Below are 23,522 nucleotides of genomic sequence, written 5' to 3'. Positions count from 1 at the left end.
TATCAGGTATGACATCATCATGCAGGTATGACATGGTATCAGGTATGACATCATCATGCACCTATGGTATATGAGATATGACATGATCATGCAGGTATGACATGGTATATGAGATATGACATGGTATGAGATATGACATCATGCATCTATGACATGGTATATGAGATATGATATCATGCAGGTATGGCATGGTATATGAGATATGATATCATGCAGGTATGGCATGGTATATGAGATATGACATGATCATGCAGGTATGGCATGGTATATGAGTTATGATATCATGCAGGTATGACATGGTATATGAGATATGACATGATCATGCAGGTATGGCATGGTATATGAGATATGACATGATCATGCAGGTATGGCATGGTATATGAGTTATGATATCATGCAGGTATGACATGGTATATGAGATATGACATGATCATGCAGGTATGACATGGTATATGAGATATGACATGGTATGAGATATGGCATCATGCATCTATGACATGGTATATGAGATATGATATCATGCAGGTATGACATGGTATATGAGATATGACATGATCATGCAGGTATGGCATGGTATATGAGTTATGATATCATGCAGGTATGACATGGTATATGAGATATGACATGATCATGCAGGTATGGCATGGTATATGAGATATGACAATCATGCAGGTATGGCATGGTATATGAGATATGACATCATGCAGGTATGGCATGGTATATGAGATATGACATGATCATGCAGGTATGGCATGGTATATGAGATATGACATGATCATGCAGGTATGGCATGGTATATGAGTTATGATATCATGCAGGTATGACATGGTATATGAGATATGACATGATCATGCAGGTATGGCATGGTATATGAGATATGACAATCATGCAGGTATGGCATGGTATATGAGATATGAAATCATGCAGGTATGGCATGGTATATGAGATATGACATCATGCAGGTATGGCATGGTATATGAGATATGGCATGATCATGCAGGTATGGCATGGTATATGAGATATGACATCATGCAGGTATGGCATGGTATATGAGATATGACATCATGCAGGTATGGCATGGTATATGAGATATGGCATGATCATGCAGGTATGACATGGTATATGAGATATGACATGATCATGTCATATCTCATATGACATAGATAGATGTATGGCATGGTATATGAGATATGACAATCATGCAGGTATGGCATGGTATATGAGATGTGACATCATGCAGGTATGGCATGGTATATGAGATATGACAATCATGCAGGTATGGCATGGTATATGAGATGTGACATCATGCAGGTATGGCATGGTATATGAGATATGACAATCATGCAGGTATGGCATGGTATATGAGATATGACAATCATGCAGGTATGGCATGGTATATGAGATGTGACATCATGCAGGTATGGCATGGTATATGAGATATGACATCATGCAGGTATGGCATGGTATATGATCATATGTGCTTCATGGCGCGAGCCATCAGGCAGGCAAACACAGTCATCACCATCTTGGACTTGACTTCCACTAAGTCCTCAGGCAGCGCGTACACGCGGGCACCAATCTTCCTCGCCATGGAGATGGCATACCTGCAACATCATCATCATCATGCACATCATCAACATCATCATCATCATCATCATGCACATCATCAACATCATCATCATCATCATTATGCACATAATCAACATGTACATCATCATCATGCACATCATCAACATCATCATCATTATGCACATCATCAACATGTACATCATCATCATGCACATCATCAACATCATGCACATCATCATCATGCACATCATCAACATCATCATCATCATTATGCACATCATCAACATGTACAGCATCATCATGCACATCATCAACATCATGCACATCATCATCATGTACATCATCAACATCATCATAATTATGCACATCATCAACATGTACATCATCATCATGCACATCATCAACATCATGCACATCACCATCATGCACATCATCAACATCATCATCATCATCATTATGCACATCATCAACATGTACATCATCATCATGCACATCATCAACATCATGCACATCATCATCATGCACATCATCATCATCATTATGCACATAATCAACATGTACATCATCATCATGTACATCATCAACATCATGCACATCATCATCATGCACATCATCATCATGTACATCATCATCATGCACATAATCAACATCATGCACATCATCAACATCATGCACATCATCATCATGCACATCATCAACATCATCATCATCATTATGCACATAATCAACATGTACATCAACATCATGTACATCATCAACATCATGCACATCGTCATCATGCACATCATCAACATGTACATCATCATCATGCACATCATCAACATAATGCACATCATCATGCACATCATCATCATCATCATTATGCACATCATCAACATGTACATCATCATCATGCATATCATCAACATCATGCAACATCATCATCATCATTATGCACATAATCAACATGTACATCAACATCATGTACATCATCAACATCATGCACATCGTCATCATGCACATCATCAACATGTACATCATCATCATGCACATCATCAACATCATGCACATCATCATGCACATCATCATCATCATCATTATGCACATAATCAACATGTACATCATCATCATGCATATCATCAACATCATGCACATCATCAACATCATGCACATCATCATCATGCACATCATCAACATCATCATCATCATTATGCACATAATCAACATGTACATCAACATCATGTACATCATCAACATCATGCACATCGTCATCATGCACATCATCAACATGTACATCATCATCATGCACATCATCAACATCATGCACATCATCATCATGTACATCATCATCATCATCATTATACACATAATCAACATGTACATCATCATCATGCACATCATCAACACCATGCACATCATCATCATGCACATCATCATCATCATCATTATGCACATAATCAACATGTACATCATCATCATGCACATCATCAACATCATGCACATCAACATCATGCACATCATCATCATGCACATCATCATTATGACACCCGCATTTCAGGCTCTGGAAACACTCTGTGGAGACGCTCCCCACCCACACTGCTTGGTGCCTTGTCTGAGCTGCTGTAACTTAGATTACCATAGTAACTAGATTACCATAGTAACTAATTAGATTACCATAGTAACTAATTAGATTACCATAGTAAATAATTAGATTAGTGCAAAAGTGCAGATTCCAACCATTGAAATACTTTGTATAGATGAAGACTTACGCTAATTTGAAAAGATGAGTGTACATCATAATGGCAGCTACACTTTACATCTTAAAGATCTAAAACAATGATTTGGGAATGTCCGGCCGGCCAGATTGAAAAGCTTAACAGGCCGCATGCAGCACCCGGGCCTTCATTTGCCCAGGCCTGCTCCAGAAGGAGGTATAGATCTATTCCAGCAGATACCACCCAGCACATGGCCTCTTCAACCTGCTACCCTCCAGAAGGAGTTATAGATCTATTCCAGCAGATACCACCCAGCACATGGCCTCTTCAACCTGCTACCCTCCAGAAGGAGTTATAGATCTATTCCAGCAGATACCACCCAGCACATGGCCTCTTCAACCTGCTACCCTCCAGAAGGAGGTATAGATCTATTCCAGCAGATACCACCCAGCACATAGCCTCTTCAACCTGCTACCCTCCAGAAGGAGGTATAGATCTATTCCAGCAGATACCACCCAGCACATAGCCTCTTCAACCTGCTACCCTCCAGAAGGAGTTATAGATCTATTCCAGCAGATACCACCCAGCACATAGCCTCTTCAACCTGCTACCCTCCAGAAGGAGGTATAGATCTATTCCAGCAGATACCACCCAGCACATAGCCTCTTCAACCTGCTACCCTCCAGAAGGAGTTATAGATCTATTCCAGCAGATACCACCCAGCACATAGCCTCTTCAACCTGCTACCCTCCAGAAGGAGGTATAGATCTATTCCAGCAGATACCACCCAGCACATGGCCTCTTCAACCTGCTACCCTCCAGAAGGAGGTATAGATCTATTCCAGCAGATACCACCCAGCACATAGCCTCTTCAACCTGCTACCCTCCAGAAGGAGGTATAGATCTATTCCAGCAGATACCACCCAGCACATGGCCTCTTCAACCTGCTACCCTCCAGAAGGAGGTATAGATCTATTCCAGCAGATACCACCCAGCACATGGCCTCTTCAACCTGCTACCCTCCAGAAGGAGGTATAGATCTATTCCAGCAGATACCACCCAGCACATGGCCTCTTCAACCTGCTACCCTCCAGAAGGAGTTATAGATCTATTCCAGCAGATACCACCCAGCACATGGCCTCTTCAACCTGCTACCCTCCAGAAGGAGGTATAGATCTATTCCAGCAGATACCACCCAGCACATGGCCTCTTCAACCTGCTACCCTCCAGAAGGAGGTATAGATCTATTCCAGCAGATACCACCCAGCACATAGCCTCTTCAACCTGCTACCCTCCAGAAGGAGGTATAGATCTATTCCAGCAGATACCACCCAGCACATGGCCTCTTCAACCTGCTACCCTCCAGAAGGAGGTATAGATCTATTCCAGCAGATACCACCCAGCACATAGCCTCTTCAACCTGCTACCCTCCAGAAGGAGGTATAGATCTATTCCAGCAGATACCACCCAGCACATGGCCTCTTCAACCTGCTACCCTCCAGAAGGAGGTATAGATCTATTCCAGCAGATACCACCCAGCACATGGCCTCTTCAACCTGCTACCCTCCAGAAGGAGGTATAGATGGATTCACGCCAGGACCACCAGAATGTTTCACAGTCTGTAACCCCAGGCTGTGAGACTGCTAAACGAGCAGCCTGCCCCTTTACTACCCCTTTACTGCCCCTTTACTACCACTTTACTGCCCCTTTACTAACCCTTTACTAACCCTTTACTGCCCCTTTACTAACCCTTTACTAACCCTTTACTGCCCCTTTACTACCCCTTTACTAACCCTTTACTGCCCCTTTACTAACCCTTTACTTCCCCTTTACTAACCCTTTACTGCCCCTTTACTAACCCTTTACTAACCCTTTACTGCCCCTTTACTACCCCTTTACTAACCCTTTACTGCCCCTTTACTAACCCTTTACTGCCCCTTTACTAACCCTTTACTGCCCCTTTACTACCCCTTTACTGCCCCTTTACTGCCCCTTTACTAACCCTTTACTGCCCCTTTACTAACCCTTTACTGCCCCTTTACTAACCCTTTACTGCCCCTTTACTGCCCCTTTACTACCCCTTTACTACCCCTTTACTACCCCTTTACTAACCCTTTACTGCCCCTTTACTAACCCTTTACTGCCCCTTTACTGCCCCTTTACTAACCCTTTACTGCCCCTTTACTAACCCTTTACTGCCCCTTTACTAACCCTTTACTGCCCCTTTACTGCCCCTTTACTACCCCTTTACTAACCCTTTACTACCCCTTTACTAACCCTTTACTGCCCCTTTACTAACCCTTTACTGCCCCTTTACTGCCCCTTTACTAACCCTTTACTGCCCCTTTACTAACCCTTTACTTCCCCTTTACTGCCCCTTTACTGCCCCCGACCATCTTGTACCTCATTCTTCACCACCTCAATAATTGTGCCCTGGACATTGCATTGCTGCAACATCGACGTAACACCCATCAGACATCTGACTGTCATCATGTATATCATCATGCACATCATCATGCACATCATCATGTATATCATCATGCACATCATCATGCACATCATCATGTATATCATCATGCACATCATCATGCACATCATCATGTATATCATCATGCACATCATCATGCACATCATCATGTATATCATCATGCACATCATCATGCACATCATCATGTATATCATCATGCACATCATCATGTATATCATCATGCACATCATCATGCACATCATCATGTATATCATCATGCACATCATCATGTATATCATGCACATCATCATGTATATCATCATGCACATCATCATGTATATCATCATGCACATCATCATGCACATCATCATGTATATCATCATGCACATCATCATGTATATCATCATGCACATCATCATGCACATCATCATGTATATCATCATGCACATCATCATGTATATCATGCACATCATCATGTATATCATCATGCACATCATCATGTATATCATCATGCACATCATCATGTATATCATGCACATCATCATGTATATCATCATGCACATCATCATGTATATCATGCACATCATCATGTATATCATCATGCACATCATCATGCACATCATCATGCACATCATCATGTATATCATCATGCACATCATCATGTATATCATGCAAATCATCATGTATATCATCATGCACATCATCATGTATATCATCATGCACATCATCATGTATATCATGCACATCATCATGTATATCATCATGCACATCATCATGTATATCATGCACATCATCATGTATATCATCATGCACATCATCATGCACATCATCATGTATATCATCATGCACATCATCATGTATATCATCATGCACATCATCATGTATATCATCATGCACATCATCATGTATATCATGCACATCATCATGTATATCATCATGCACATCATCATGCACATCATCATGTATATCATCATGCACATCATCATGTATATCATCATGTATATCATCATGCACATCATCATGTATATCATCATGCACATCATCATGTATATCATCATGCACATCATCATGTATATCATCATGCACATCATCATGTATATCATGCACATCATCATGTATATCATCATGCACATCATCATGCACATCATCATGTATATCATCATGCACATCATCATGTATATCATCATGCACATCATCATGTATATCATCATGCACATCATCATGTATATCATGCACATCATCATGTATATCATCATGCACATCATCATGTATATCATGCACATCATCATGCACAAGCAGGTGGCAACAAAGACAGGTGGACATACTTTGCGTTATTCAGTTTCTCATCTTCAGTCAGATCGTCCGTCTTCAGCAGGTCGTATCGGATCGATCCAGGCTGGATGGCGTCGATCAGGTCCAGCACGGGCAGACTGGTGCTGATGGACGTGTCCTACCAACACATGAAGATGAAACATGAAGAAGATAAAACATGAAGATGAAACATGAAGATGTAAAATGGAAGATGAAACATGAAGATGAAACATGAAGATGAAACATGAAAATGAAACATGAAGATGAAACATGAAGATGAAACATGAAAATGAAACATGAAGAAGATGAAACATGAAGAAGATGAAACATGAAGATGAAACATGAAGATGAAACATGAAGAAGATGAAACATGAAGAAGATGAAACATGAAGATGAAACATGAAGATGAAACATGAAGAAGATGAAACATGAAGATGTAAAATGGAAGATGAAACATGAAGATGAAACATGAAGATGAAACATGAAGATGAAACATGAAGATGAAACATGAAAATGAAACATGAAGAAGATGAAACATGAAGAAGATGAAACATAAAGATGAAACATGAAGATGAAACATGAAGAAGATGAAACATGAAGAAGATGAAACATGAAGATGAAACATGAAGATGAAACATGAAGAAGATGAAACATGAAGATGAAAAATTAAGATGAAACATGAAGAAGATGAAACACCTTGAAACTGGAGATGGAAGGTTTGTTGTGTTGAGTCAGGGTGTTGTTGACCCAAACAACGATGACGTCATCATTCACCTTCTGACCATCACCAAGATCCTCCAGGATGTTCAAAGTGTATCTGAAGAGTGAAATACATCTTCATCCATCTTTTCTATTTGTCTTCATCCATCTTTTCTATTCGTCTTCATCCATCTTTTCTATTTGTCTTCATCCATCTTTTCTATTCGTCTTCATCCATCTTTTCTATTTGTCTTCATCCATCTTTTCTATTCGTCCTTATCCATCTTTTCTATTCGTCTTCATCCATCTTTTCTGTTTCTATTCGTCATCCATCTTTTCTGTTTCTATTCATCATCCATCCACCCATCCATCCCTTCATCTACTATCATCCCTTCATCTACCATCTATCCCTTCATCTACCCATCCGTCCCTTCATCTACCATCCATCCCTTCATCTACCTATCCATCCATCATCCATCTACCTATCATCTATCATACATCTACCCATCCATCATCCATCCATCCAACTACCTATCCCTCATCATCCATCTGCCCATCCATCCATCCGTCCATGTACCTATTCATCCATCATCCATCTACCCATCTATCCTTCATCCATCCATCCATCCCTTCATCCATCCCTACATCTACCATCCATCCATTCACCTATCCATCCATTCACCTACCCATTAATCCATCTACCTATCCATCCATCATCCATCTACCAATCCATCCATCCCTTCCTTTTGCCGATGCTTACCTCCTCATGAGCTGCCAAAGAAGAGCGAGTGTGAGAGTTCGATTCCCGGCATGCAGGTCCCGGCCCGCGATGCCCACCAAAGAGAACTTGGCCTCCTTCTTGCCAAGTTCTACGGCATAGTTGCAGTTCTCCAACTGGAGGGGGCGTCATATGTTGAACCCTCAAGAGTTGTGGTCTTGTTCCTGAGAAGTTCTTACCTTCCTCATGTTGCTGCCCAGTTTGGGGTAAGGGGGTTTGTTGACACGGTCCCAGTCTACTGGAACCTTGATCTTCTGGTACAGCTGGAAGATGACCATGGCGTCGTCGATATCGCTGGCACGCACAGACACACCTGTTAGAACTCCTTGCAGCCATGAGGACACGGGAGACCTGAGGATGGCTTACCTGTAGAGGTGGTTGACTCGAGGGTTGACCCCCAAAGAGTTCATCCAGTTCCTGAAGGTGCGCTCCTCCCTGGTCTCTCCTGAAGGCCAAGCAGATGTTTCCAAACCAGAAGACAAAAACCACTGGGTATGTGTCGGTCCTCACCTTCGATGGAGCTCCAGTCAATGTCCTGGTTCTCGGGCTTCTTCAGGGCCGGGTACTTGTTGAAGAGGTTGGCCACGAAGGCCAGGTTGAGTTTGGGGTTGCCACGGACCACGTCGGTCGCCATGACGAATTGTCGACATCCCAGCTTGTCAGCCTGCTCCAGCATGCACTCGGCACGTTTCAGATCTTCTTTCTCCTAGCCAACCCAACAAGAACCGCTTAGGGTTAGGCTCCGTTTGAAATGGAACTTGGCTTTAAGATTAGAACGAGGGTTAGCATTTGAGTTAGGGTTAGGTTATGAAAAGGGCTTGGGTTAGGGTTGGTTTTAGGGGTTAGGTTGGGGTTAGGGTTGGTTTTGGTTTTAGGGTTGGGCCTAGGTATTAGCTGAAGGCTAGAATTGGGGTTAGCGTTTCAGTTAGGGTTAGGTTATGAAAATGGCTGGGGTTAGGTTGGGGTTAGGGTTGTTTTAGGGGTTAGGTTGCGGTTAGGGTTGGTATTGATTTTAGGGTTGGACTTGGGTATTAGCTGAGGGCTACAATTGGGGTTAGCATTTCAGTTAGGGTTAGGTTATGAAAATGTCTGGGGTTCGGGTTGGGTTTAGGGGTTAGGGTTGGTTTTAGGGGTTAGGTTGGGGTTGGGTTTAGTTTTAGGTTGGGGTTAGGGTTGGCATTGGTTTTAGGGTTGGACTTGGGTATTAGCTCAGGGCTACAATTTGGGTTAGCGTTTGAGTTAGGGTTAGGTTATGAAAAGGGCTGGGGTTAGGGTTGATTTTAGGGGTTAAGCTGGGGTTAAGGTTGGCATTGGTTTTAGGGTTGGACTTAGGTATTAGCTGAGGGCTAGAATTTGGGTTAGCATTTGAGTTAGGGTTAGGTTACGAAAATAGCTGGTGTTTGGGTTGGTTTTAGGGGTCAGGGTTGGTTTTGGGGGTTAGGTTGGGGTTCAGGTTGGCAATGGTTTTAGGGTTGGATTTAGTTATTAGCTGAGGGCTAGAATTTGGGTTAGGATTTGAGTTAGGGTTGGGATTATTGGGTGGAATAAAGTGTGTAGCACTTGAGAACATAAAGATGAATACACAACACTGTGGAGCAACCACCTGTTTAAGATAACTAGACCAACCCTTGCAGTCATCATGGATGCTGGATCATGGATTCTGCTGCTGTTCTGGTTAGCAACAAAGATTGTGTCCATAAATGTTCTCACCCTCACTCCCGACATGTCGATGTTGATGGAGGGGATTCCCTCCTCGTCACCTTTGGGGGCCACCTGATTCAGGAGGTTGTAGTACGCTTTGGAGTCCTGCAAGAGAACACGTTGGGCTGGTCTTCTTCAATCAACACTTTGAAGTTGCATTTTATTCCCATTTGGGATCCAGAATCCAACCTGTTATGTTGCCATTGCACGTATTTGCGGTGGTGGTGTGCTCACCTTGATGTCGGAGCTGAAGTTGTTGAGCTTTGGAGCGCCAGCTTCCTCCAGGTGGTAGTTAGCCCAACGCAGAAGAAGTTCCTCTGGTGAGAGCTTCATCAGGTCCTCCAGACTCTCACCATCTCGCAGCAGAGCAATCAGAGCTTCACAAACACACAAAGGAACACAATCAACGCTGATCAAAGTCGCGGAAATAATCCTCGGCCAACATGGCCGCACCTTCGTTCCTGCTGAGCTCGATGTCGGCAAATAATCCGATCTTGATGATCTGCCACAGCAGGCCCAGGACCAAGTGCTGCCTGCCTTCCTTCAGGTCTTCGGCGCCGATGTTGACCACGTGGCAGCCGATCGCAGACGCAGAGTTCAGCGCCAGGTTCAGGTTCTCCTATTGAAGCAGATCACACGATGTTCAGACTTCATGGGGTTCCCCTGGTCAAAGTCTCACCTGAATGGTGAAAGGAGTGAGCTTCTTCTTGTTGATGGTCCTCTCATCGATGGTGTCCTCCACAGAGAGGTTGATCATTTTACTGACAGGACGCAAGAGAATTGCTTTCAATTAGGCGAGGCCGGGGTCGGATTGGGATTACAGTAAGGGTAAGGGTTCGGGTTAGACTTGGCGCTGGAGCTAGGATTGTGGTTGGAGTTGCACCTTGGGTCAGGTTTAGGGTTGGATTTGGGGCTGTGTTTGTCAAAATGTATTCTTAAAGTACCATAGAACGATTCCGTCTCCCACTGCCGTGAAAAGATCATTGCTGTTGGGATCAGCCGGCAGGACGTGTTTACAGTCCGGGTCCTTCTCAAGAGCTTTGTTGATCCAGTTGACGAAGGCCACCTTCTCCTCCTCTGTGGACACAGGAAGGTTCTATCAGGCTGCGCTGACACCTTTTAGATGAAACAGTCTCCATCTTGGATCCCAACCACATAAAACCAAAGTCTGTCCCCCTAAATACTCCAGTCTGGAAAGTTTCTCCCAAAAAGAGGACTTTTCCAAAGAGTTTAGTATGTAAACATTGCTCTCCAAAGATCTGATCCCCCAGCTCTGCCTTTTGTGCAGCTCGACAAGTGTGTGTGTGTGTGTGTGTGTGTGTGTGTGTGTGCTGACCTGAATAGGAGTGCTGAGTGCCCGCTTGCTCTGATGTTCCGGCCACATTGCAGATTCCCTCCTTCTTGTTGATGGCCTTTCTGAAGGTCTTGCCAACCTCAGTGCTCTTCAGGCCTTGAACCATCTGCGCAGGAAGTCCAGGCTGCTGGTAAAGATGTCGGCCATGTTGGACTGTCCTGCCAACTGACCTGCGTGAACTGCTGGAAGGTGAGCTGCTCGCTGGTCTTGGTCAGCTCCTGGACGATCTCTCGGACCCTGAAGCCCGGCAAAGCTAGGTTGGCGGCCCTGAAGAGCTGGTTGAGTTCGTCTTTGCTGATGAAGCCATTGTTGTCCATGTCTGCCAGGAGGGGTTGAAGGTCACGGACTGGAAAGTGATATTTACACCACGCCGGTGGTCTCGCTTACCAATCTTGGCGAAAGCCTCTCTCAGGTCCTCCAGCTCTTCTGGAGAGACGATTGCCGTGGAGTTGTCCATGTCAGGGTCCTGAAAGTTGCACCACACAACGTCCTGAAATGTGAAATGAAAGCCTGCAGAAGAGGAAGTGTGTGATGCAAACACTTCTCCTCGCTGCTGTCAACTTCCTGCTTCATGCTGAGCACTTCCTGTTTGCCCTTCTCACTCAATAAACCACTTTTAGTTTGGAGATGATTTTCAAAGTCCTGACTGACCTCAGCTTCAGACAGCAGACGGTGATTGCAGACCAACCATCACCTTCTTTCTAAAACAACGCTACATTAGCTTAGCTTAGCTTACTTTAGCAGAATGCATGTTTCAGGTTTGCACCCTGGTCCTCTTTAGTCCCAAAAAGACTTGACATGACACTCGACTGCGTTGTTGCATTTAGCTGTGAGTCATGAGGCTGAGGAGGAGGAAGTCACATGACTTTTGTGATCTATATATTCATCATACATACATATGTATATATATTATATTATGTGCACACCATCATGCTGCCCGTTGATGGTGTGCACACGACACAGGCGGGCATGTGGCTACAACTTCCTCTTCAAGCGCCTGCTGTGGTTTGACTTCTTCTTCCTGTTGATGATGTTCATCAAGGTGGTGTCCTTCATTGTCCTAACTTGACACCACTCTCCACTGGACACCCCACCTTTCACAACAAAACACTCCCACACACACACCTTCAGGGACACACCTGTGGGAATGTCCTGGTGATTAATTTAGAGTGTTGATGAGGTTCATCAAGGTGGTGTCCTTCATTGACACCACTCTCTACCGGACTCCCCACCTTTCACAACAAAACACCCGTGGGAATGTCCTGGTGATGTCAGCGTCTTCTTACCTGAAGGCTGCTGTTGTCGTGGCGATGGCTGTTGAGGTGGGCTGCTGAAGTCTGCACTGAGCGATGAGTGACGAGTCATCTAGTCACATCTAGCAGGAAGGAAGTGACACGCCATCAACGCCGTGCGAGCGTGTCCTTATAAGGCAATGCAAGACAACCTGATGTCAGCCATGGAAATGAAGACACCTTTGTCCCCTCTTAAATGGTCAAAGTCACCAAGCTTGCTCTGTTTTAACTACTAAATACTAATTATTAACTACCAGCTACTAAATATTGACTACCAACTAATACATACTAACTCATGACTAATTACTGACTTACAAAGAATTACTAACTACCAACTAATAACTTGTAAATAATGACTAACATGTGACAATAATGACTAACATGTGACAACCAACAATTACACACCTATTTAATAATACCACCTTAACATGTGACAACCAACAATTAAACACCTATTTAATAATACCACCTTAACATGTGACAACCAACAATTAAACACCTATTTAATAATACCACCTTAACATGTGACAACCAACAATTACACACCTATTTAATAATACCACCTTAACATGTGACAACCAACAATTACACACCTATTTAATAATACCACCTTAACATGTGACAACCAACAATTACACACCTATTTAATAATACCACCTTAACATGTGACAACCAACAATTACACACCTATTTAATAATACCACCTTAACATGTGACAACCAACAATTAAACACCTATTTAATAATACCACCTTAAAGGCCTACTGAAAGCCACTACTAGCGACCACGCAGTCTGATAGTTTATATATCAATGATGACATCTTAACATTGCAACACATGCCAATACGGCCGGGTTAACTTATAAAGTGACATTTTACATTTCCCGCTAAACTTCCGCTTGAAAAGGTCTATGTATAATGACGTATGCGCGTGACGTCAATAGTTAAACGGAAGTATTCGACACATTGAATCCAATACAAAAAAGCTCTGTTTTCATCTCATAATTCCACAGTATTCTGGACATCTGTGTTGTGAATCTTTTGCAATTTGTTTAATGAACAATGGAGACTGCAAAGAAGAAAGTTGTAGGTGGGATCGGTGTATTAGCGGCTGGCTGCAGTAACACAACCAGGAGGACTTTGATTTGGATAGCAGACGCGCTAGCCGACGCTAGCCGACGCTAGCCGCCGACCACACGGATGATCGGGTGAAGTCCTTCGTCCTTCCGTCGATCGCTGGAACGCAGGTGAGCACGGGTGTTGATGAGCAGATGAGGGCTGGCTGGCGTAGGTGGAGCGCTAATATTTTTATCATAGCTATGTGAGGTCCCGTTGCTAAGTTAGCTTCAATGGCGTCGTTAGCAACAGCATTGTTAAGCTTCGCCAGGCTGGAAAGTATTAACCGTGTAGTTACATGTCCATGGTTTAATAGTATTGTTGATCTTCTGTCTATCCTTCCAGTCAGGGATTTATTTATTTTGTTTCTATCTGCAGTTAAGCACGATGCTATCACGTTAGCTCCGTAGCTAAAGTGCTTCGCCGATGTATTGTCGTGGAGATAAAAGTCACTGTGAATGTCCATTTGGCGTTGTGGACTCTCATTTTCAAGAGGATATAGTATCCCAGGTGGTTTCAAATACAAATCCGTGATCCACAATAGAAAAAGGAGAAAGTGTGGAATCCAATGAGCCAGCTTGTACCTAAGTTACGGTCAGAGCGAAAAAAGATGCGTCCTGCACTGCACTCTAGTCCTTCACTCTCACATTCCTCATCCACGAATCTTTCATCCTGGCTCAAATTAGGTAATCGTCGCTTTCTCGGTCTGAATCGCTCTCGCTGCTGGTGTAAACAATGTGCAAATGTGAGGAGCCTTTCAACTTGTGACGTCACGCTACTTCCGCTAAAGGCAAGGCTTTTTTTTATCAGCGACCAAAAGTTGCGAACTTTATCGTCGATGTTCTCTACTAAATCCTTTCAGCAAAAATATGGCAATATCGCGAAATGATCAAGTATGACACATAGAATGGATCTGCTATCCCCGTTTAAATAAAAAAAAATCATTTCAGTAGGCCTTTAAAGCTGTCTATTACCTTTCACACCTGTAGGGGGAGCAGGGCTACCCAAGGTTTCTTCGTAAAAATGTCGAAAGTGTGGCAACGGTGCTCTGGCCCTGCCCCTGCATGACATCACACACCCGGTTCTATGACATCCTCACTTTTGGATCCAGTTCCCGTGTAACAAAGAGCTGAAGTCACATGACACGTGATGCCAGCAGTCATGAAGAGAAAAGCTTTCAGTTGTCTGTCCAAACATGGCGGAGGAAGGCATGAACTAGGAGCTGGAGACCAGATGCGGGGAGCAGGACAGGTCCTGCCTCAAGCTGCAGGCTGACATCAGGCAGCTGGAGGCCAAGCTGGCAAAGATGGAGAGGCTGTCGAGGAAAAGGAGCTGGAGTTGACGTATGTCAGAGACAAAATGGACAGCGACGTGCGAGACATCTCCCAGCAGGCTTTGCACTGGAAGCAGCTCTACAAAAACCTGCGCAAGCTTCACTCCCAAAAGCGCTCCGGGAACCAGGAACTGGAAGCCTGTGGCTGCTGGACCAATACTCACATGAACCGAGAGAACGTCAGTGTGCCGTTAGGGGTGCATGTGTGATGCAAGGGCTGATTAACACCTTTCTTACGTCACCACTCTGGAGAGATGTCAGCAGGTTTAATGACATTCAAAAGGGTGAAACTAAAAAGACAAACAATACAGTCAATATATACATATGTTATGCAAATGTATTCATATATATGCTGTAATGCTACCTTACAAGGCATGAGAAGGTAAACAAAGTGAATTTGTACTACGACGCCATCTTAGATGACATCACAAATGATTGCTAATGAGTATGGCAAAGATCATACATCAAAAATCATAAATTTAGCTCGAAATATTTTAGACAAAAACCAAGTTTCAAAGTTCAACTCATGATACATACCGGCGATGCAACCTTAAACAAACGTATGTGGGCTCTGTACCGAGGATGTCGTTGTGGCTTGTACAGCCCTTTGAGACACTTGTGATTTAGGGCTATATAAATAAACATTGATTGATTGTATGAAAAGATATATGCATTTTTTTCTTCGAAAATAACCACCATAAAGTACGTGCTGGAACCGGAGATTTCTCTGCTTGGCTTATGTAACTTCCGGTCAATAAAGTTTGATTCAAAATACACACTTCTCAAAGATGTATTAACTGCCATGACCACATGATGGCGACAAATACACATGTAATAATGTTAATTACATAACAAGCTTATTTAAGCACAACACATTTCAACAACATGTTTACAACTTTTAGTTGTAACAGAACACTCCCCGCTTGGCGTGGATAAACGCCACAAAAATAACTGGAAAAAACAAATACCTCTCATGAAATAATCAAAGGTACAATTTCTGAGATGGGTCTGGTCAATACCTTTGTATCATCTGAGCTGACTACCCTTAGCTCTACTGAACGGACTTTGCCATCTTTACTTGGGAACACCTGAGTTACACGTGCAAGAGGCCATTCATTTCGGGGAATTTGGCTGTCTTTGAGTAGAACGACCGAACCTACGCTCACGTTAAGTTGACTGGAATGCCACTTGCGACGTGGTTGGAGAGTGGGAAGGAACTCCTTCTTCCACCTGTCCCAGAAGGTGTTTGACAGGTGCTGGACTTGGCGCCACTGGTGTTTGTAGAGGTCTGACGCTGTAAAGTTGCCAACTGGAGCCTTAAGAGGGGTTACCTTTTGGGTTATAAGAGTGGCCGGAGTCAAAGTGAAAGGGTCACTTGGGTCCGATGAAACAGGGACAAGGGGTCTTGCGTTTATAATAGCCGCCACTTCTGCCATAAAGGTGACAAGAACTTCGTGAGTGAGTTTAGTGGTCTTGAGCTGGAAAAACATTGTGTCCAATATTTTCCGGGCAAGTCCAATCATTCTTTCCCATGACCCGCCAAAGTGGGAAGCGTGTGGAGGGTTAAAAGTCCATGTACATCCGTGATCTTTAAGGTAGGTTTGTACAGCTGTGTTGTCTAAATTTGAGGGGATCTTCAGTTCTTTACATGCGCTGACAAAATTGGTACCTCTATCAGAACGAACACTTTTTACAGGTCCTCTTACTGCCAGAAACCGTCTGAATGCATTAACAAAGCTAGAGGTATCGAGAGACTATCACCTCAATGTGAACTGCTCTAATACTCAAGCACGTGAATAAGACAGCCCACCTTTTATTTTGGATGATACTTCCTCTTTTGCGCTGTGAAGACACAAACCATGGGACAAAAACATCTAAGCCGACATTAGTGAATGGGGGGTCCGTTGTAAGACGGTCTGGAGGGAGGTTCGACATTTTTTGTGTACTCATAGGGGCACGAAGTCTTTTGCAGGTTACACAATGATAGATGATTGTGCTCACCTTTCTCTTGCCACCTACAATCCACCATCCTGCAGAGCGAACAGCTCCTTCTGTGAAAAGGCGACCTTGGTGTCGGGTCTGCTCGTGGTAGTGCTTAATGAGAAGAGCTGCAATATGGTGTTGGCCAGGAACTATGAGTGGGTTCTTTTCACCTGGGCTTAAGTTTGAATCACAGATGCGACCTCCTACTCTAAGAAGTCCATTTTCATCCAGGTAGGGGTCTGGGTTCTTGAGAGGACTGGTTCGGGGTAGTTTATCGTGTTTTTGCACACACTTCAATTCCTTGGCAGACACATCCCGTTGTACTGCTTGAATGATTATGTTTTGGACTTGGTTTGACTCGTCTACAGTGAGTCCTGTCTCACAGTAGTGCCAACCACGGCAGTGATTTGAAGTTATGTATGACGTGTAGTAGTCTCGAAACAGCACGCTTGAGAGACTTCCATGTCGAAAACTTGTTGAATCTGTCAGAGCCAAGTTGGTTGGTTGAGATTGTGGTTTTGAGTGTAGACACCTGTGGTCTGACATCAGAGTCCGTGCAAGGTTCAACAAGTTCAAAGGAGTCATTTGAGGGACTTTGATCTTGGAGCATGAAGTCAGGGCCAGTGAACCAGTTACTAAGGGGTAGCTGGTAAGCAGGAACAGAACGAGTGGCGTGATCTGCTTGGTTCTGGCTGCTCGGTACGTAATGCCATTGGCTTGGTTGAGAAGATTTGCGGATTCTCGTAACACGGTTAGCCACGTAGACATAAAATCTTCTTGTCTCGTTGTGGATATAACCTAGAACTACTTTACTGTCTGTATAGAATGCAGTGTAGTCTATTTCAAAGCCTAATTCGTCAGTGAGAAGATCTGCAAGCTCGACTGCTAACACAGCAGCACTAAGCTCTAATCTTGGTATGGTCTGATCCTGGCGTGGTGCTAACTTTGCCTTACCTAAAACAAAGCCTACTTCACAGTTCCTAGCTGCATCTGTTACTCTTAAATAGGCCACTGCAGCTATAGCCTTAGTAGATGCGTCCGAAAATACCAACAACTCTTTTTTTGTAGTTGTTGAGGGAGAAATTTCTGTGTACGCTCTGGGAATGGTCAAGTTGGACAGTTCTTTAAGTGAGTCTTTCCACAGGGTCCAGGACTCTTCCATTTCTGAGGGCAATGGTGCATCCCAGTCTCCATTCTCTGCCATAAGTTCATGCAGAATGGACTTTCCCTGCATTGTTACTGGTGCTACAAAGCCTAATGGATCATAAAGGCTGTTTATTGTTGATAAAACACCTCGTCTAGTAAAGGGCTTTGTCTCGTCTGACACACTAAAGGTGAAGCAGTCTTTCTTTAGGTCCCAAAGGAGATCCAGGCTACGTTGCATGGGGACTGAATCAGCTTCAAAGTCCAAGTCCTTTAGGTCTTTGGCATGATCTTGTGAAGGGAATGCTTCAAGTACCTCTTTTCTGTTAGCTGCTATTTTATGCAGTCTTAGATTTGAGTTTGCAAGTGTGTCACGGGTTCTATGTAATAAGGACACAGCCATTTCAACAGTGGAGAGGGATTTGAGTCCGTCGTCTACGTAGAAGTCGTGTGTGACAAACTGCTTGACATCTGGATCACAATCTGGCTGGTTGCGTAGAACAGACTGATGTAATCCGTATATGGCCACTGCTGGTGATGGGCTATTCCCAAAGACGTGGACTCTCATCCTATACTCTACAATGTCTTTGGAAATGTCATTGTCACGAAACCACAAAAAACGCAAGTAATTTCTGTCTTGCTCTGGAACATTGAAACAGTAAAACATCTGTTCAATGTCGGCTGTGAAGGCAACAGCTTCCTTTCTGAAGCGTATTCGGACACCTAACAGTGAGTTGTTAAGGTCTGGTCCTGTCAACAACACATCATTTAGTGACACGTTCTTGTACTTCGCGCTGCTGTCAAAGACGACCCTAATCTGTTTGGGCTTGCGAGGGTGGTAGACACCCAATAGTGGCAAATACCAACATTCCTCTTCGTCTTTCAGTGGAGGGGCAAGCTCTGCATGTTTGTTTTCAAATATTTTGTCCATAAACGTGATGAAATGTTCTTTCATTTCTTCTTTCCTTTCAAAGCTACGAACAAGAGACATTAAGCGGCTCAGGGCATGCGGTCTGTTGTTAGGGAGTTTTTGACGTGGCGACTTGAATGGTAATGGAGCTGTCCAGCTCTTGTCTGTGTCCTTTTGTAGTCCTTCTTCCATTATTTTCAAGAAGGCTTTGTCCTGAATGGAGGGTGCGATGTAATTGTCATGTCTGGTTTGTTTGAACACATTACATCCTAAATGATCAGGTTCACAAGCGCTATCCACAAGCTGAGTGCTGAAGCTGAATGGAACTTGTATCTCACAATGTCTCTCTATTACATTAAATACATTGGGGCATGGCTCAAACATTGTAGGACGCCCCTTCTCAGTTGTATTTGTGAACAGCGTCTTCACAGCGAGAGTTTTGTGGACATCACCTAAACACACGTTTCCTACTATGACCCACCCGAGGTCCAATTTTTGGGCATAGGGTGCGTTGTTAGGGCCACTTATCTGTTTACGGACTTTGTGAACTCTAATAGCATCCCGTCCGAGAAGCATGAGTGTGGGGGCATTAGAGTCCAGGTCAGGGATAAGGTGAGCTACTGACTTTAGATGACTGTGTTGTATAGCTGCACTGGGTGTGGGAATTTCATCTCTATCGTTTGGGATATTTCTACATTCAATGAGGCTAGGCAATGGGATGTGGACTGAACCATCTATGGCTGCCACTACATATCCTGTAGCTCTCCTGCCCATTGCTTCTTTAGTACCAGCACATGTCCTTAGTGAATAAGGGGAACTAGGGCCACGGTCATTGAACAATTCAAAGAACTCAGGACATACTAACGACCTGTTGCTTTGTTCATCATGGATGGCATAGAGCCTTACTGCTTGTTCAGGATGGCCTGCTGGGTACACTTTAACAAGACTAATTTTAGAGCAGGATCTGCCTGCTTCGTTCACGCCACAAACCTGTGTGCACTTGGACGTGATCTCCTCCGACTTAGCGGAGTCACTCTCCCCGCCATACTCTGCTGCAGGTTCAGTTACTCTAAGCCAGGGTGCTGGTCCTGGGTGAAGAGCAGTGCAGTGTTTTTCATCAAGACACTCAGAGCACTGTATCTTGACCATACAGTTTTTTGCAATGTGTGTAGATGAAGAACAGCATTTGAAGCAAATGTGGTTCTCTTTTAAGAATGCTTTTCGATCATCGAGTGTTTTCATTCGAAATGATCTGCACTTCAAGAGGGGATGAGGTTTCATGTGAATTGGGCAAAGCTTGTCGCTGTCTACAGCTTTGTTTGCCGTTCTTTGTGTATCTAAATTGTAACGGGAGACAACATCAGTTTTGTGCACTGAAATTTATTTTTGTTTATATGCTCTCCATGGCAGTTTGTCGAGTTTGGGTACGTCAGGGAACGATGTAAAGTTAAAACTGGGGTCATTTCTTGAGTTAGCTTCCTGCGTTACAAAGTCTACAAAAACATTGAATGGTGGGAAGGGGACACGTTGTGTGCGTTTGTATTTAGCTCCTACTGTGATCCACCTTTCTTGCAAATTGAAGGGAAGTTTCTGCACAATTGGATTTAATCCTCTTGCGGTATCCAAAAACGCAAGACCAGGAAGGTCTCCTTCAGCTTTAGCACTCTGCATTTCCATGAGCAGGTCACTAAACTTCCTTAGTTTTGTGTAGACTTTGGATGTGATTTTGGGGAACATATCAATTCTTTTGAAGAGTGTATCCTCAATCACTTCAGCTGAGCCATAACATTGCTCAAGTCTGTCCCACATCATATTGAGACCTTTGGTTGGGTTGTTAATGTGTATGGCTCTAATTTGGTCTACGTGTTCAGAGGATTCTTTGCCAAGCCACTTTAACATCAAGTCCATCTCTTCACTTGTTGTTAACTCTAATCCATTTATTGCATTTTTAAAGGAACGTTTCCAAGCTCTGAAATTTTGAGGCTTGTCGTTAAACTGCAGTAGTCCTGTTGCTACTATTTCCCGGCGAGCAAAGTATCTAATGAAGTCACTCACATTAGAGTTTTTAGGCTCTTGGCATGAAGGCCGGACATCCTGGAAGTTGGATGCTGATACCTGAGTTGACCAACTTGCACTGTCATTGTTTTGGATGTGAGGAGAGGAGGAAATGACTGAGGGGTTTTGGAAGTTTTTAAGATCATTAGGGGGGCCAAAGGGAATTTGTTGAGAGTCACTTTGTTTTGTTGGTTGAAGTAATTGATTGCTACTGAGCTTTGACTTGCTCTGAGGAGCATTTTCACATTGTGATGGCTGTGTAACAACATATTTTCCCTCTTTTACAAATTCAGCTTGGCTGAGGACATATTGCTTTGTACGTTCAGATGTGACCAAAGAACAAGGATTGCTGCGTGCTTCTACCTGTGTGACTACAGCTGTTTCTAACGCCTCTGCTTCAGCAATAGCAGATGCAACATCTTTTTCATGTTGAAGAAATTCAATAGATGCCTCTATTTGAGCTTTTTCTACTTTTAAGTCCATTTCTTTTGCTGCAAAACCGAGGCGGGCTTTGGCTGCCTCAGCTTTTGCTCTTGCCCTAGCTGCTGCGGAACCTGTGGAGGAGTTCGTCGAAGCCTCGGACCGGGTCTTTAAGGATGGCGCCTTGCTGGACATGGTGGGGTGGACTAGATGGTGACTGCTGAATCACGGCTGTATGCCGTTTGCGTTGTAGCGTAGTAGTGGTCAGCTTCACTCTAGCGTGCGACGACTGTGTTACCTCTGTCTGCTTGGATGGCGCCGTTTCACTGTGCCGTTAGGGGTGCATGTGTGATGCAAGGGCTGATTAACACCTTTCTTACGTCACGACTCTGGAGACCGATGAGCGTTGTCAGCAGGTTTAATGACATTCAAAAGGGTGAAACTAAAAAGACAAACAATACAGTCAATATATACATGTTATGCAAATGTATTCATATATATGCTGTAATGCTACCTTACAAGGCATGAGAAGGTAAACAAAGTGAATTTGTACTACGACGCCATCTTAGATGACATCGCAAATTATTGCTAATGAGTATGGCAAAGATCATACATCAAAAATCATAAATTTAGCTCGAAATATTTTAGACAAAAACCAAGTTCAAAGTTCAACTTATGATACATACCGGCGATGCAACCTTAAACAAAAGATATATGCAGTTTTTTCTTCGAAAATAACCACCATAAAGTACGTGCTGGAACCGGAGATTTCTCTGCTTGGCTTATGTAACTTCCGGTCAATAAAGTTTGCTTCAAATTACACACTTCTCAAAGATGTATTAACTGCCATGACCACATGATGGCGACAAATACACATGTAATAATGTTAATTACATAACAAGCTTATTCAAGCACAACACATTTCAACAACAAGAGTTTACAACTTTTAGTTGTAACAGAACAGTCAGCAATCATCAATTGGAAGTTCCCGATGTCCAGGACTTTGCCAGGAGGACTCAGGCTGACGTCATCAAGCTGCAGAAAGTCCTGGAAGACCTGAAAGAGTTGCTCACCAAGTTGAGGTCTTTGATGTCAGAGCAGTGTGACTGTTGTTTCTGCAGTTGCTACGGTGACCCTGGTTAGAGCAGTGTGGTGCGTGGACTGGTCTCGGGGTCACCGTGCTGGGCTGTCTGGTCCTTACCAAAGTCGCCAGCAAATGGGTGGGCTGCTAGAGTCTCAAACATGCTTTTCTCCCTTGTGGTCCAGTTTGGACACAGAAAAGAAACAGGACATAGAAATACCTCAGATCCCAAGAGATCTCCCTCCGGCTGAAGCGCCACAAAAAACTCCCGTCAAAGAGGGCGTCCACGGCAATTGCAGAGTGTCATTTCTAAATCTGTTTTTAGGGGGCTCACACCTATGCTAACATGCTAATGTGCTTCACTGTTCGGGGAGCAGCCAAATCTTGTTAACTGTGGTCTGAAGTACTTCAAGGCAGGGAAGTATTCCACAATAAGACCCAGTCTTTCCTACAGGACTACAATGTATCTGTGGGTTCGGGTTTCTGCACCAAAGTCTAGTTTGCATCATTAAAATATTTGTGGCAAGACGATCAAACTGATCTTTTTGGTTTGTGTCATGAGAAATGCGTAACATGTTTTTGATCCTTCAACAACAACATGAAGTCATCGTTTTGTTT

At 43.6% G+C, this 23,522-nt stretch overlaps 1 protein-coding gene across 6 annotated transcripts; it reads right to left on the bottom strand.

Moving 5' to 3' along the window:
* Nucleotides 1–918: 918 nt before the first annotated feature.
* lcp1 (lymphocyte cytosolic protein 1 (L-plastin)) lies at nucleotides 919–23,522 on the bottom strand. Of its 6 annotated transcripts, XR_009828249.1 has the most exons (17): nucleotides 12,860–12,946; nucleotides 11,961–12,039; nucleotides 11,744–11,892; nucleotides 11,556–11,679; nucleotides 11,164–11,296; nucleotides 10,899–10,980; nucleotides 10,673–10,838; nucleotides 10,454–10,596; nucleotides 10,229–10,324; nucleotides 9,029–9,224; nucleotides 8,885–8,963; nucleotides 8,698–8,812; nucleotides 8,501–8,634; nucleotides 7,738–7,858; nucleotides 7,056–7,180; nucleotides 1,384–1,604; nucleotides 919–1,311 (listed from the first exon to the last, which is right to left on the bottom strand). XR_009828249.1 is itself a non-coding variant. In XM_062067347.1 (16 exons), the coding sequence occupies exons 2-16, from the start codon at nucleotides 12,028–12,030 to the stop codon at nucleotides 1,472–1,474; spliced, it is 1,866 nt and encodes a 621-aa protein (XP_061923331.1). In that variant the 5' UTR covers nucleotides 12,031–12,039; nucleotides 12,860–12,946; the 3' UTR covers nucleotides 919–1,471. The 6 variants fall into 6 exon arrangements, 2 of the variants coding, with proteins under 2 accessions (XP_061923331.1, XP_061923332.1); XM_062067347.1 differs by having other exon boundaries at nucleotides 919–1,604; XM_062067348.1 differs by having other exon boundaries at nucleotides 919–1,604; nucleotides 11,961–12,063; nucleotides 12,860–12,923.

The sequence above is a fragment of the Entelurus aequoreus genome, linkage group LG13, assembly GCF_033978785.1.
Source record: "Entelurus aequoreus isolate RoL-2023_Sb linkage group LG13, RoL_Eaeq_v1.1, whole genome shotgun sequence".
Taxonomy (NCBI): domain Eukaryota; kingdom Metazoa; phylum Chordata; class Actinopteri; order Syngnathiformes; family Syngnathidae; genus Entelurus; species Entelurus aequoreus.
This window is presented reverse-complemented; position numbering and strand designations above follow the sequence as displayed.